This window comes from Channa argus, chromosome 4 (assembly GCF_033026475.1).
Source record: "Channa argus isolate prfri chromosome 4, Channa argus male v1.0, whole genome shotgun sequence".
Classification (NCBI taxonomy): domain Eukaryota; kingdom Metazoa; phylum Chordata; class Actinopteri; order Anabantiformes; family Channidae; genus Channa; species Channa argus.
In genome coordinates, this window is record NC_090200.1 from 1688813 (window position 1) to 1701855 (window position 13043).

Below are 13043 nucleotides of genomic sequence, written 5' to 3' on the forward strand. Positions count from 1 at the left end.
TTGTTTTCCAACTAACCCTGCTCTTCCCACTGCTGATTACCTGGATCACGTGGGTTTAGTCAATCATTAGCTCCACGCTTCCTCACTCCACCGTCATCGCAGTTGTTACACCCGATGGATGTAATCAGCCGTGGGTGGTCGGAAAACAAGCGGGTCAGGGTCCCTGAGGACTAGAACGGCTCCATATAACACAAGTCAACTCGACACCTGATACCTGCTACTAACTGCACCTGTGTTCAACAAGTTAAAAAATACATCTGCTACCTTACTGTATCTAAGTGCTACAATTCCTCACAGGTGAGTCTAAACACATGATTTTGGGAAATATTGTCTGAGAATGTCTCATTGTGCTTTATGCTCTCAGAAAGTGGACATTATTAAAGAGCCAGGCGCGTTTTAGCACCGGCAGGTGTCAGCTGTTAGCGAGCCAATCAGCGGTTCTTCTTCGTGGGTCACGGTGTTTGCTGTTGACGGCCCACAGGAAGTCGGCAGTTTTTGTGTGTGTGGGGCTTCTCAGGATTTTTCTTTCTTTTGAACTGAAAAAACAAGCGAGAGGACCACGTTGGACCGTCGATAGCAGACCGGGATGGAGGAGTTTCACAACACCAGCGAGGTTTGTCTTTAAATCGACGTATTGTACATTAATGATGGGCGATGTTTGCTAGCTATGAGCAAAAAGCTAACTAGCTAGTTAGCTTAGCCACTCCTAAGGTTAGCGTTAGCGTTAGCTGTATTTACAGGGTGCGCTTTGATGTTTATGCCGTTTGTTTGTGTAAATCACATTACTAGTAAAAGTACTAGTTGTACACGGGGAAATATGCTGTTGCGTGTAAAACCTCTGAATCTAATGCTGATGGTAAAAATGTGCTAGTGTACTATGTGTATGAAAAGTGAAGTATTAATTTTGTATTAATGTTTTATAACTTGTGCGTTGATGCGTAAGCAGCGTTTTGCTGATGTAGTGTTTCGTCCTAACCTCAAAAATTTGTTTTTCAAATAATATCACATTTTTAAATAAGCGGGTTATTTAATAAGGAAATCACTACTGGCAGCTTAATGAGATTTCTAACTGAAATCCAGGCAGCCCAGAAATAAAACGTTGTTAGAAATTGGTACCTGGATTAACTCGTTTTTCTCTTTCACTTGAATTTCTCAGAGCTCTTTTAATTCAGAAGAAGCTGACAGCACCGTCAAAGAGGTAACATTAACCTTTGGGTATCACATTTCCACTTATTTCCTGTGTGTAGTCTTTAAAAGTTTGTTACAAAACTGTCTCATTGGTTCCGGAAGTGACTGATATTTTATCTTTGGCGTCTGTGCAGGACGGCGTCCTCGGGCTGAAACTGCACCCAGTGACTCCCGCGTGACCGTGAACACTGATGGTTTTTGTGTGTCTGTTTCAGTGTATTGAGAGTGTCCTGGGTGGGGATGACTACAGCCAGAGTCAGGTTAACAAGTGGACGTCCGGCATCGTGGAGCGCTGCCTCATGCAGTTTGTCAAACAGGGCAAACCTTACAAGTACATCGGTACGTGTCCGTCTGTAATGATTTTGACAAATGTCTGCACTAATTTTTAATGTAAAATGAACTGTGAAGTATTTCCTTTATGCATACGTTTTAATACAGTAGATGTAAACGTGAACACAATAAGGACCAACATGTATGTGTAAACAGTGACCTGTGCAGTGATGCAGAAAACAGGAGCTGGCCTCCACACTGCCAATTCCTGCTACTGGGATACGAGTCTGGACGGTGAGCAGCTCGTACATGAAGAAGCAGTGAAAAAAAAAAACTAAATTTTGAGGTCTTTTGTTCTGCTGTTGTGTTCTGTCTTTTCTCTGCTCACTTTGTTTGTTTCGTCTGCAGGAAGTTGCACCGTCAGGTGGGAGAACCGCACAATGTACTGTGTGGTCAGTGTGTTCGCAGTGGCCATTGCATAGAAACGCACACACCAAAAACACACAACCACCACCTGAGGGGGGGGAGCAGTGTGTTCCTGTAAACAGCAGGGGGCAGCACCTGCTTACAACCGTTTATGAAGAAAACGGCTGCATTTCTTCAGACGCATGTGGGATTATTATCATGTCACAGTATTTATCATGTCACAGCAGCAGCAGCTGACGTTCTTCTGCTTCGGTTTTGTGTGTGCGTCATGTTAAAGAAGATTTTTGTACTCAGAGCGGTTTTGTGGCAGGAGAATAAACATGAAGAGATTTATGAACAAACAAAGCTCAGTTGATTCTTTAATATGTTTATCTTGATGGTGATGTTTCCTGTTACTCAGATGCATTTTTGGAAAGTGTAATTACCAGTGTTAAATGATTTCTGGGTTTTTCTCAAACACAAATTGGTGTTTGTATTTCTGCAGCATTGTGTTGCTTCACCGATCTTTAAAGTGTTTACTTTGTGTTATCTGTAGCTGTTTGTGCTTTGAGTCGGCGCTAATGTCTGCTGTTACATTCCAAGACTTAAGCAGTTCTGGGTTCTGTGCAAACCAAAGTGGACAGATCACAAGTTGTTTTTTTTTTAATGGATTACAGTGTAAACTTCCCATTTTTTTTCTCTCCTTTTTATTTACAAATCCGCTACAACTTGTTTAAAGCTAAAAGGAAAAGAAACAACACTGCATCACATTTCTGACAGTTTTATTGTCCATAAAAAGGGACACTGACAGGCCCAGTCGCCGGTGTAAAAATGAGACCCAACACACTGGACACAGCAGTAAACAACTACAAAGGTTTCTCTGTATTCACTAGACTCCAGGCTTCATAATCTACAAATCTGTGGCAACTGCATGTACAATTAATATACTAAACGCTATAAATACATGAGGAAAAACACTGAGCTCACTCATGTTGCTGCTTTAGATATTTAGGGCAGATCCACTGCAGCTGCTTCAGTTCGATTGAATGTTATTCTTCATCAAGTTTGGTAAAGTGAAGAATCTGTCAGACCTGCTTCTCAGAAACGTCCAGCACAAAGACAACTACAAGACATCTAACAAAACGAGAAGAAAAGTGTTGAAAGCAGCAGAATTTCACTTCTTGGTGTAACACAAAAGCAGAACAAAGTAATGTGGAAAACCCACAGAGTTGAGTCCTCTTGTTTTGAGCAAGAACGGCCTGTTTACAAAACCTTTGTGGTGCGAAGCAGCGAGGAGAGGAAGGGTCAGGACCTGCTGAGCGGAGACGAGCTTTGCAACATAGGTGGTGTAAGACCCTGCAGGAACTCCGATGTCTCCCTGAAGCAGCAGACCTTCTGCTGTGGGTGTCCTCCAGCACTTTGAGCTCAGAAATTTTCTTTGTTGAAGATGAACTTTACGTCAGCGGCAGAGTGAGACAGACACTGTTTCTCCAGAGATTTTGCCAGCTGAGGTGGACCACACAGGAAGACCCCAGCTTTAGATCTGAGGACACAATAACCACATTTTTTAAAAAATCACTATCATTTTCTTTTGTCTGTTTTCATAGAGCTTATCCCCAAAGTGTCCTCAAAGCAGAACCGATGATGCAAAACAGGTGTAAAATGACGACACAGTACCACAACCTTAAAGAGAGTTATACAAAAATGACAGACATGAATATGAACATGAGATGCTAAATGTTGCCAAACGTTCGTGAGGTGAAGCAAAACAATGGACAAACCCATAGAGAGACAAACCCAAACTACATGGTTTCTGTTTTGCGTCTCCTTTGCTGTGGGGGAACTGGTCTAATGCAGCTTGTCGTCCTCTTAATAAATTCTGCCCCTGTCCATCACAGTTCATGTGGAAGTAGTAGTAGACGTTTTCACATTCGTTGCAACTACAGGAGCCGCAGCAGCAGAATCAGTAACAGTATTATAGTCGCAGTAGTGAAAGTCTAATTAGAAACCATTAAAGCCCTTCAGACAAAAAGCTGCAATGACGTTCACCTTGTATAACATGTCTGGTATCACGTTGTCACAGTCTGTTACTTACAGACTCATGAGGTTGAACCGTGGAGGAAAAGTGTGTTTGTGCACCGTGAGTGATAACGTGATAAGAGGCCTCACCCTGGGTGCTTGGACACTATATTGGTGAACTCGTTGTCCCAGTTGGGTTTCCCATAAAGAGTCTTCTGTTTGAGCCCGGTGATCGGGTCGTTCTCCGCCTCGTGGTGAACACGGAAATGAGCCGCCTGGCAAGAAAAAAGAACATATTTAAAGGACACTTCAGCAAACAGGCATCAAAAGATTCAGTTTAATTTAATTAGTTGTATTTTTTTAGGACTCATACAACAGCTCAAGGATTTTTTTAACTTCTAATTTGAGAAGTCACTTTTTAATGTGTCAAACTGTTTTTTAACCCTCTTTTGGCTCGTGTTGGCTCGTGAACAGTAAATGCCACATGAAGAAAAGCACATGACGTAAACGGTTGCAGTGACACAGGTTTTAACGCCTCCCTCGTACCTCAGTCTCCTTCCAGCGAGTGAGGTAAATGTTGTAGCTGAGGAAGTCGGTCATGCCCTTCTCCACCATCTGACCCTCCAGAGACTGCAGCAGGTCTGCAAACCACTCGAAGGCTTGCGTCTCTGGGCACAGCCAGTAGAAGTAGATCTGACGGCAAGAAGCAAGAGTCAGTGTATTTTGACGTAACAGAATTACCTGAGTTTATAAGTGCAGATGACAGGCTGCTGGCTGGAAGCTCAAGTGTCCTACTGACCTGGTGGCTTAATTTCTATTCACTCTGTGGCCCTTTATAGAGCAAACAATTAATCCTAAATATCCCTAATTAGCCCCCAAACGCTCCTCTGAATAAGCTGGCACCCTATTAGTTTTTTAGATATTTCAGAACAAGCAAACCCACCACAGAGTGATGCAACATGACCACAAATGGCCCATTTTCACCAGAAGTTCTCAGGTCTTTTCTAGGAACTAAAGTTCGAGATCCCATGGTGAAAATCCTTCAGGGAATTGTGATTTGCAGTTCCACAGCGGAGCCAAAGCCCTGGGAAGACTAAGCTGCTTAGGCTGCTTATCAAAAGTGTGATGGTTAGAAATTGGGTTGTTTTTTTATGATGCTGCTCTGATAATTCTGAAGAGGAACTTTGTTGGGGGGTAACCGTGGTCCCGAAACTAAACTTAGACTCTGGATCCTCTGGTGGCAAGTCAACGTTCGTGGTCCTGCTGTGGAAACAAGCCTCAAGAGACACAAATGATTTTGGTCCTTCTCACCTTCTTCGTGAAGACGTCCTGGTTGTTCTGGATGCGTTTGTACCACACAGACTTGAGGATGGAGGCGAAAGGAGTCACTCCAATTCCTGCACCCACCAGCATGACCACCTCGTAGCGAAACACATCTTCGCTGGCCGTACCAAACGGGCCGTCTATGGCTATCCTGACACAAGAAAAGTGTTCAAGTACCTCAAATGGCGGTTGAGTAGCATATTTTTAGCAGTGCGTCTTTGAGTGATGCAAAGAAAAAAGTAAATCCATGAATTTCATTTCTTCAAACACAAAGAAAAATCTCACTGGTCTTAATTATTATTTGCTTTTAGCTCATTTTTGGGCCATATTTAAAAACCTGTTGTTCAACAATAACTGGCCTGAACATATATTTTTATCAGAGGCAGCGAAGTCTCAAACAGAAAAAGAGAAAAAGAGCACAGTCGTCTCTGCAGGGATGTTAGTGTTGCTGTTATTGTTGTATACAGTTTCTCGGCCTCTCCACTGCTGAAAGAGGGAAGAATTACAGACCCAGTTCACCACTCAGGGCTCTGAATGGGAGCTGGATCACTGAGGCGCCAATCAAATGTAATCACAAACAATTACAGACACAGTTTCCCTCTTTTACTGCACTTCCTCTGTTTTCATACTTGGGCAGTTTCCAGGCCTCCTGAGGTTCAGTTTTGTCTCCTCCACAGGCCTCATACAGTGCCTGAGTCCAGTCCCCAACGATGCGGATGTGGGCGCTGAAGTAGTCTTCCTCTGGGGCCGAGGTCAGGGTGAAGGGGTGCCACTCCAGCCTGGAGACGGACGGACACTGGATGAAGACGTACTGACCCACCTCCATACGGAAGCCTTTCTTCTTCATCTGCAGCTCCAGAGTCTTGGACGGGTGCATCACCACCTGAGAGACAGGTACAGGATCATTACACTCATGCAAAGTGGCTTTACACTGTGTACATCATCCTCTGAGCTCAGACCGTTGCACTCGACAAGAAATAAGCAATAAAAAAGATAAAAGATGATGGAAATCAGAGCACATGCACTGAACCTTACACTAAGGGCGTCAAATGGGGATTGTTAACATTATTGATTTGTTCTGTAGTTAGAAAATTTCAAATGAAATCTCAAAGAAAATTAAATGTCAGAAAAGAGTGAAATAGTGAAAATAGTTTAAAATGTTCAAATTCATATTTATGAACGGAATAATGATTGTGTTGAATCATAAACAATGAATATTATATTACACAGGTTTAGTTTCTTGAAAAAATTATACAACTATTATAAGCTGCTACTGTACGTAATGCAGCATCTGACACTTTCTCCATTTTACTTCCTATTGTCACCAAATTGTTCTGGCTTTTATTATGAAAGCACAGGACTGTAACATAAAGTGTTACCTCGTGTGTTTATGGTAAATATATTTAAAAGAAGCTGGATAATGTCCATCTGTTTGGCTTTGACTGTTTAAATCCATTAAAACACGCACACACCTTGGTGATGACCACTTTCTGGTGGGAGCGATAGATCCGGACAATCCTTTCACACACATAGAGAAACATGGGGCCCACCACCCACTTCCATGTCTGCAGAGAAGCAAATTATAATGGGGGATTGGTTACATGATTTTTGAACTCCTGGAGGAACTCTGGAGAAATATGTTGTTAATTATACAGCACAGCATGTGAGGAAGCTCCACGGTCTGAAGCAGCTCACCATTGGCGGGTTCCCAGCGAACTCTGGTACAGCACAGTCCGAGCCGTTTTTACCCCAGTCTTCAAACTGGTCAGCACAAGTTTCAGGCTTGTTTGTCTTCAGGCTGGCTAATGTCTGTCCTCGCACAATACGCCTGAAGTCACAAACACAAGGAGGAGTTAAAGGCTTACAATAGGCATTATGATAACCTGCAAAAGGGCTTACATTCAAATTTAAACAGAGTCCAGATGGTCTCGTGTCCAAGACTGAGCCTCTAGACTCAAGTCCGAGTGCAAGTTGGGCTCATGTCTGAGTCAAAACCAAGTTTAAATTATGTTATTTCCAAGTCTAAACTCAATTATGTCCAAAGGGGGTCCAGGATCTGACGCTAGACTCAGTCAAAATGGGTTCACATTTGGCCAAATGTAATCATATCTTGACCACTACCAAGTCCTAATGGGGTTTGTCTGAGTCAGGGCCAAGTTCAAGTAGGGTCACATCCAAGTCTGAATCCAAATGCAATTGGAGTCAAATGGGATGAATTTTAAGTCACAATGAGACCAGATGGGGTCCGCTTAGAATGGTTCAAGACCAGGTTGCGGTCGAGAAAAAATCCAGTAGAGGTCCTGTTCAAGTAAATACATCCAAAAGTCCAAATGGGTCAGAGTTTTAAGTCAACAGAAAGGTCCACTAGAGGCCACGTGTGAGTCAAGTCTGTTTCAAAATGGGGTAATGTCAGAATCAAGATTTAGACTCTAGACTCAAGAACAGCTCCCAGTCAAGACAAAGTCTGGTAGAGGCGATGTTCAAATGTAGTTACACCCCAGTTAAGACGGAATGAATGTGCTTCATGTCCAGGTTTAATGGACTTAGTTTGGGCAGCAACTCCTGCAGTAATTCCTAAAAAGAAATACTCCCTTATAAATATTGTCTTACCCATAGCCGTGAAACACCAGGCCAATGAAGAAGATCACGAAGAGATGGTGGATGTACCAGAAAACCTCAAAGTAGGACCTACGGATCACCTCCATGGACGATGTGATCATGAGGATGAGAGCCAGCGTGATGGCCACACCCGTCAGCCCGGCGATGGTGGTGAACATGACGATGGTTGGGCTCTGCATCAGAAAAGTGTTATAGAATCAGCTAGTTTCTTACCTCTGTGGTAAAAACATCGTGTGAGTCTTGTTCATGGGGTCTTCGCCTCAAACAGTTCCTCTATTCCCCCACTTTAATCACAACAGCCTTGCAGGTCATGTTGGCTAACTTCCCTCTAAATGTGTTTTTTATCATAGTTCCTCTCACTACTAACTGAAGGCTTGTACTCAGTGTCATTACAAGGGTTGAATCAACGGATAAATATGGAAAACGTGTGTTTCTTTTTTTCGTGTGTAATAAACACTGTTACTGTAAATCAGAAAGGGCCCAGGGTCAACTTCCATATTTAATGTTGTGACGATAGAACAGATTTCTTGTGTTGTGGCTTTTAAAGAAAATAACCTATTTGCAAAGAGGAAGTTTCTCAAATGACAAACATCTGATGAGAAATACCTTCAAAGAGGAAGTTTATCGGATGAAGAAATACAGCGTCTCTTCATCATTGCCAGATTTAGCCATCGCACAGTTGGGATTTCACAAATTTGAGCAACACGAGAACCATCAAACTACATGCACAAGTGCACCAAAACAAAGAAAGAAAAAAGCTGCAGGTCTGAATCAACACGAGCAGGAACTTGAAATCTTCAACGAGCAAAACTCACCGTCTCGTTGGACCTGATGGGGTTCAGAAAGGAGGCGTTGTCCCCGGTGCCGATTTCAGACAGAACAAAGGTCAGAAGGCTGCTGTTCTGGTTCAGCTGGGCGTCCATGAAATACTCAAAGTTAAACAAGTGGGCAACAATGTGCACAGCTACAAAAACACAAAGCAACTTTAGATTAGACTTTTTCCACTGATGCATCTATGTCAGATAGAAAACCTTGAAATGCTGCTCGTAACTAATCACAAAGAAAAAACTCTGTAAAAAGGTGGATTTTAGAAGCACAACAGAAAACATAAGCTTCAAATGTGCTTCTTGTTTTGAGTCATCCTGACGTACGATGTTGAATTACCAATAGGAAAATAGTTTTGTTCAAAACAAACCAGCATTACCTGTGTGAAAGGCGATCATGTAAGCCACCAGTTTGTGAAAAGTCAGGTTTCGGTCCAGCTGACGAGCTGCTGTGCGGCTGCAGCACTGAGCACAGAGGACAAAGACGAGGACACAATGATGAGCAACAAGAACGGGGAGCACACTGTATGTTTACCGACCACAAAGACAATGAAAACCTTTTTCGTTAGTTACTAAAACTAGTCCTCTAATAACCACTAAACGAGGTTTTCATGCAGACTTTTGCAGTTTCCACGGATACCTGGATGGTGCCACGGAATAAGGACAGGAGGTTTCGGCACACTGGCAGCAGGATGAGCAAACAGTTGAAATTGAGGCAGGCAGCAGGAGCTCTGGCCCAGGGCAGAGCTTGCTGGAGGGGGAGGTAAGAGAGATTATTAGCAGAGGTGTGAGAAGCAAACACAGCTGGACAAATCTAATAAACATTGATCAAGTAAAGCAGCTTTGCAAACGGCACATAGTTTGTTATTAATAAGTTGTATTTTTCAGTTGTGCTTGAATTTCTTGGAAACATAAGCTGGTGTGTTTCATTCACGTTCTTATTGCGTGTAGTGCATTTGGACACAGCAACAAGTCTGTTGCTGTCCTAATTAAAATGTATTCAAGTAATCAAATGAAATTTTCCAGGTCCTTTTTACATAAAAACCCATTTTGGGTAATAATTACTGCCAAAGGACAATTAAAAAAACAAAACAATGAATGTTGTTAGTTGTTAGTTTTATTATTTAATTTATTTTGCATCCACCGTATAAACTAATACAAATAATAATGCACATTCTGATGCAGTAACATTTGTACTATCTGAATTAGTGTTAAATATTATTTAAATAAAATAATATTTTCATTATTATATATAAATATATTTGCTTTAGTTCTTTTAGTCTTTTGCCATTTCAAAATAAGGGGACACAAAATCTTATATCCACCTGCATTTGTGTAATACTTCCAAAATCACCATAAACTTATTGTTGACTTTTTGACTTCATGTCCAAATTGGTCATTGGGAACCTAAATGTGTAATCTTGTATTAAAATGATCATTTCGATTAAACATCCATAAACGGAGCTGGTTTACGTTTAACCCTCTGATAACACACTTCATTTAGCCATTAAACCCTAAACACCAAAGCCCAGCATCATGCAGTGACCACATCCCACCCAAACAAACCACAATCTCTAATACCAACACCATAACCCCAGTCCTACATCCCCTTAAGTAAGATGGACAGTGCTGCTCATCTTCCGATAATTAAGTATAAAACGGTATAAAATGAGGAACATTTCAGTTTCACTTCTGCTGCTTAGAAGCCAGCTGTGAAGCTGATGGTGCAGTGTGTCGTGAACCCTGTTGTCACCACAAAGAAACAAAGCCGCCCATCAGACCTACTTTCCGTCACCGCGTGGAGGTTTGATTGTAGACGCTGTGCAGATAAGGTGAGATTACTGTGGCCACTTTATCAGCTGTGAGGTGCCTGAATTTATGGCCGTGTTTGGTCAGTGATGAAGTTATACTGTGGCTTTTGTTACAGGAAGGAAAAGAATGATTCACTTAATAAAACTCGATTCCCCCATTAACTCACACGTCAGTGAGCAAAAAGATATCTGACGAGCATAATGAGTTTAAACACTGTATTTCACTGTGATAGCACAGCCTATAAAGATATGTGCTCACAAACCCAGCTAGTGATTATCTCTTGAATGACCCAGTTTTTATAAAGTTATGTATTTGTGCATTTCCTGACTGATTTACACACATTATAGCTATTAATGGTTTGTTCCCACATTTATCTTTAGTGTTTTGATGTTCATGCTGTGGACATGAAGGGAGTCTCTGAAAATCAGGACAGTGCTAATATGCAAATAAATACATCGTTTTCTGGCAGCTGAGGTTGACTGACGGCTGCTCTAACACTCCACTGATCTCCCAAGAGGGGAACTTTAGTTTCAGATCCCCGGTTTATACAGGAGCAGGGATCGTTTAGTCCTGACAACTGCAGATGCTGTGTGCATCAGTGCAGCACATTAAACTCTAACACAGCTGGAGAAAAGAGCAGCAGTGTGGGTGGGCTGCAGTTTGATGCTGGTCACAACCGGGCTGCTTGCAGCTGCCTCACTAGGAGGAACTGAAAAAGGCCGGGTCCTGTTTTGTGACATGACTCATTTTGTTGTTTGCCACAGCACTAAGTAGTGTTGATATAGTAATTTATTTTTAACGAGACCTTTCTCTGCTCTCTGTTGAAGTATTGGCCTGTGAAAGGCTTCACAGCTCAGACTCACCCCGAGCAGGACTCTGGTGTAATACCACCTCTCCACCAGGAAGTTCATGTAGAACTGAACAAACAGGTACGCATTGATCCCCAGCCATACCAGCTGCAACACACACACACACACACACGTCAGGTTAAACCACAATTTCTATACTCTGAGAAATAATAAAAAATAAACATTCTAAAGATCAAAGGAACTAATTCTTGATAACTTGAAATACTTGTCTAATACTAATCCAATAATATCACAAACACAAAATGTGTCCTACTGCATCACGAGCTGTTTATTTTCCTGAGGAGTTTACTGATAATAATAAGGTTTCTGTACTTTTACTTCAGTAACATTGTAATTGCAGGGTGTTTGCTTGTACATGTGGTATTTCTACTTTTACTTAAACAGAAGATCAGATACTTGTATATATATCTCTATATATATATATGTATATCTATATATGTATATAGATATACATATAGATATAGATATATATGCAGAATTCTTTTTATATTAAGGATTTTTTCAATTATTAACAGATGAAATACAAGTAGACAAACAAAATTAATTAATAAAAACATAAAAAGTCTTAAAACATACAAAAAAAACCACTACATATTTTATTCTCCTTACTGTTCATTACTCCTCAAAGTTAAATTCTCTGACTTCCCACATTGGGACCCACTAATGTACATGCAGAATAATGTAATTCAACAATAAAATACAAGAAAAGCTGCTCTTCGGATGGAGACCACGACCTCACTATATCATAACTTGTTTACATAAGAATCTAATAGGAGATAATGTCATTTACACAAATATGTCACAACCGAACCACCAACGTGCAGAAGGACGATAAATAAAACGGATACTCACAATAACAAAGATGGAGAGTCCCTCATTGACGATGAAGTTCCCCATGGTGAGAAGTGCCTGTGTGTGTGTGTGTGAGGGACAGTGCTCTGCTGTGATAATGTAGAAGGAAGCCAGACGCAGTGAAGGAGAGTGAGGACCTCAGTGGACTTACTGCTCATTTTATAACCTTTCTTAGAAGCAAATAAGGAAGTGGGCCATTCAAGGAAGGTCCCTGTTCATTCCTGCAGTGAAAGGCTCCTTATCGAGTGTAAGTCTGTAATCTGATACCTGTAAGATCACAGCTAGTGCAAACAAAAGGTGTTCGAACGCCAACAAAAGAGCAGTGATGAGGTTTAAAAGCTGTGTGTACAATAATGATTTAGTCTTTAGCAGGGGCGGAGCCATGGGGTGGCATGGGGTGACCCCCCCTCAATTTTATGTCACAAAGCATGCAGTTAGAGGTACAGGTGGTTATTTTGTCATTTCAGGATATCAAAACTTGTGCGTTTGGTATTTTTTAAAAACTTGATATTCAGTGAATTTTAAAGGTGAAAAGCTAAAAATGAAAGTTATTTGTGAAAACGGCAAATCATCAAGAAAAACGGCCGTTTGATTAATCAAAAACTGGAAGTTAATTAAAAGCAGTGGATTTGTGAGGGAGGACTGTGTGTGCAGTTATCCACAGTATGTGCTTGAGCTGATTTCAAGCTGTAAAGAATTTGGACCCTAATAAGGAAGAATAGGAAGAATAAGAATGTGCGGCAGCCACCTCCTGTCCTGCCGTTCAGCCCTGTGACAGTTGAGGAGGAACTCAGTACTCATTGGTGCATCATTGTGAATTTGCAGCAGGGGAAGTGGCAGATTTCCAAACCTGAAGTAAAAC

The 13043-nt window shown here is 41.5% G+C and overlaps 2 protein-coding genes across 2 annotated transcripts; one reads left to right on the forward strand and one right to left on the reverse strand.

Moving 5' to 3' along the window:
• Positions 1–471: 471 nt before the first annotated feature.
• LOC137126033 (dynein light chain Tctex-type 1-like) lies at positions 472–2229 on the forward strand. The gene is made up of 5 exons (XM_067502429.1): positions 472–613; positions 1157–1198; positions 1404–1527; positions 1675–1752; positions 1867–2229. Exons 1-5 carry the CDS (start codon positions 587–589, stop codon positions 1938–1940), a joined length of 345 nt encoding a protein of 114 aa, XP_067358530.1. The 5' UTR covers positions 472–586; the 3' UTR covers positions 1941–2229.
• A 399-nt stretch (positions 2230–2628) lies between these two features.
• Positions 2629–12487, reverse strand: cybb (cytochrome b-245, beta polypeptide (chronic granulomatous disease)). The gene is made up of 13 exons (XM_067502428.1): positions 12182–12487; positions 11324–11416; positions 9289–9399; positions 9029–9113; positions 8640–8788; positions 7816–7997; positions 6901–7033; positions 6678–6770; positions 5835–6088; positions 5194–5356; positions 4429–4575; positions 4033–4157; positions 2629–3406 (listed from the first exon to the last, which is right to left on the reverse strand). Exons 1-13 carry the CDS (start codon positions 12224–12226, stop codon positions 3289–3291), a joined length of 1698 nt encoding a protein of 565 aa, XP_067358529.1. The 5' UTR covers positions 12227–12487; the 3' UTR covers positions 2629–3288.
• Positions 12488–13043: the final 556 nt, after the last annotated feature.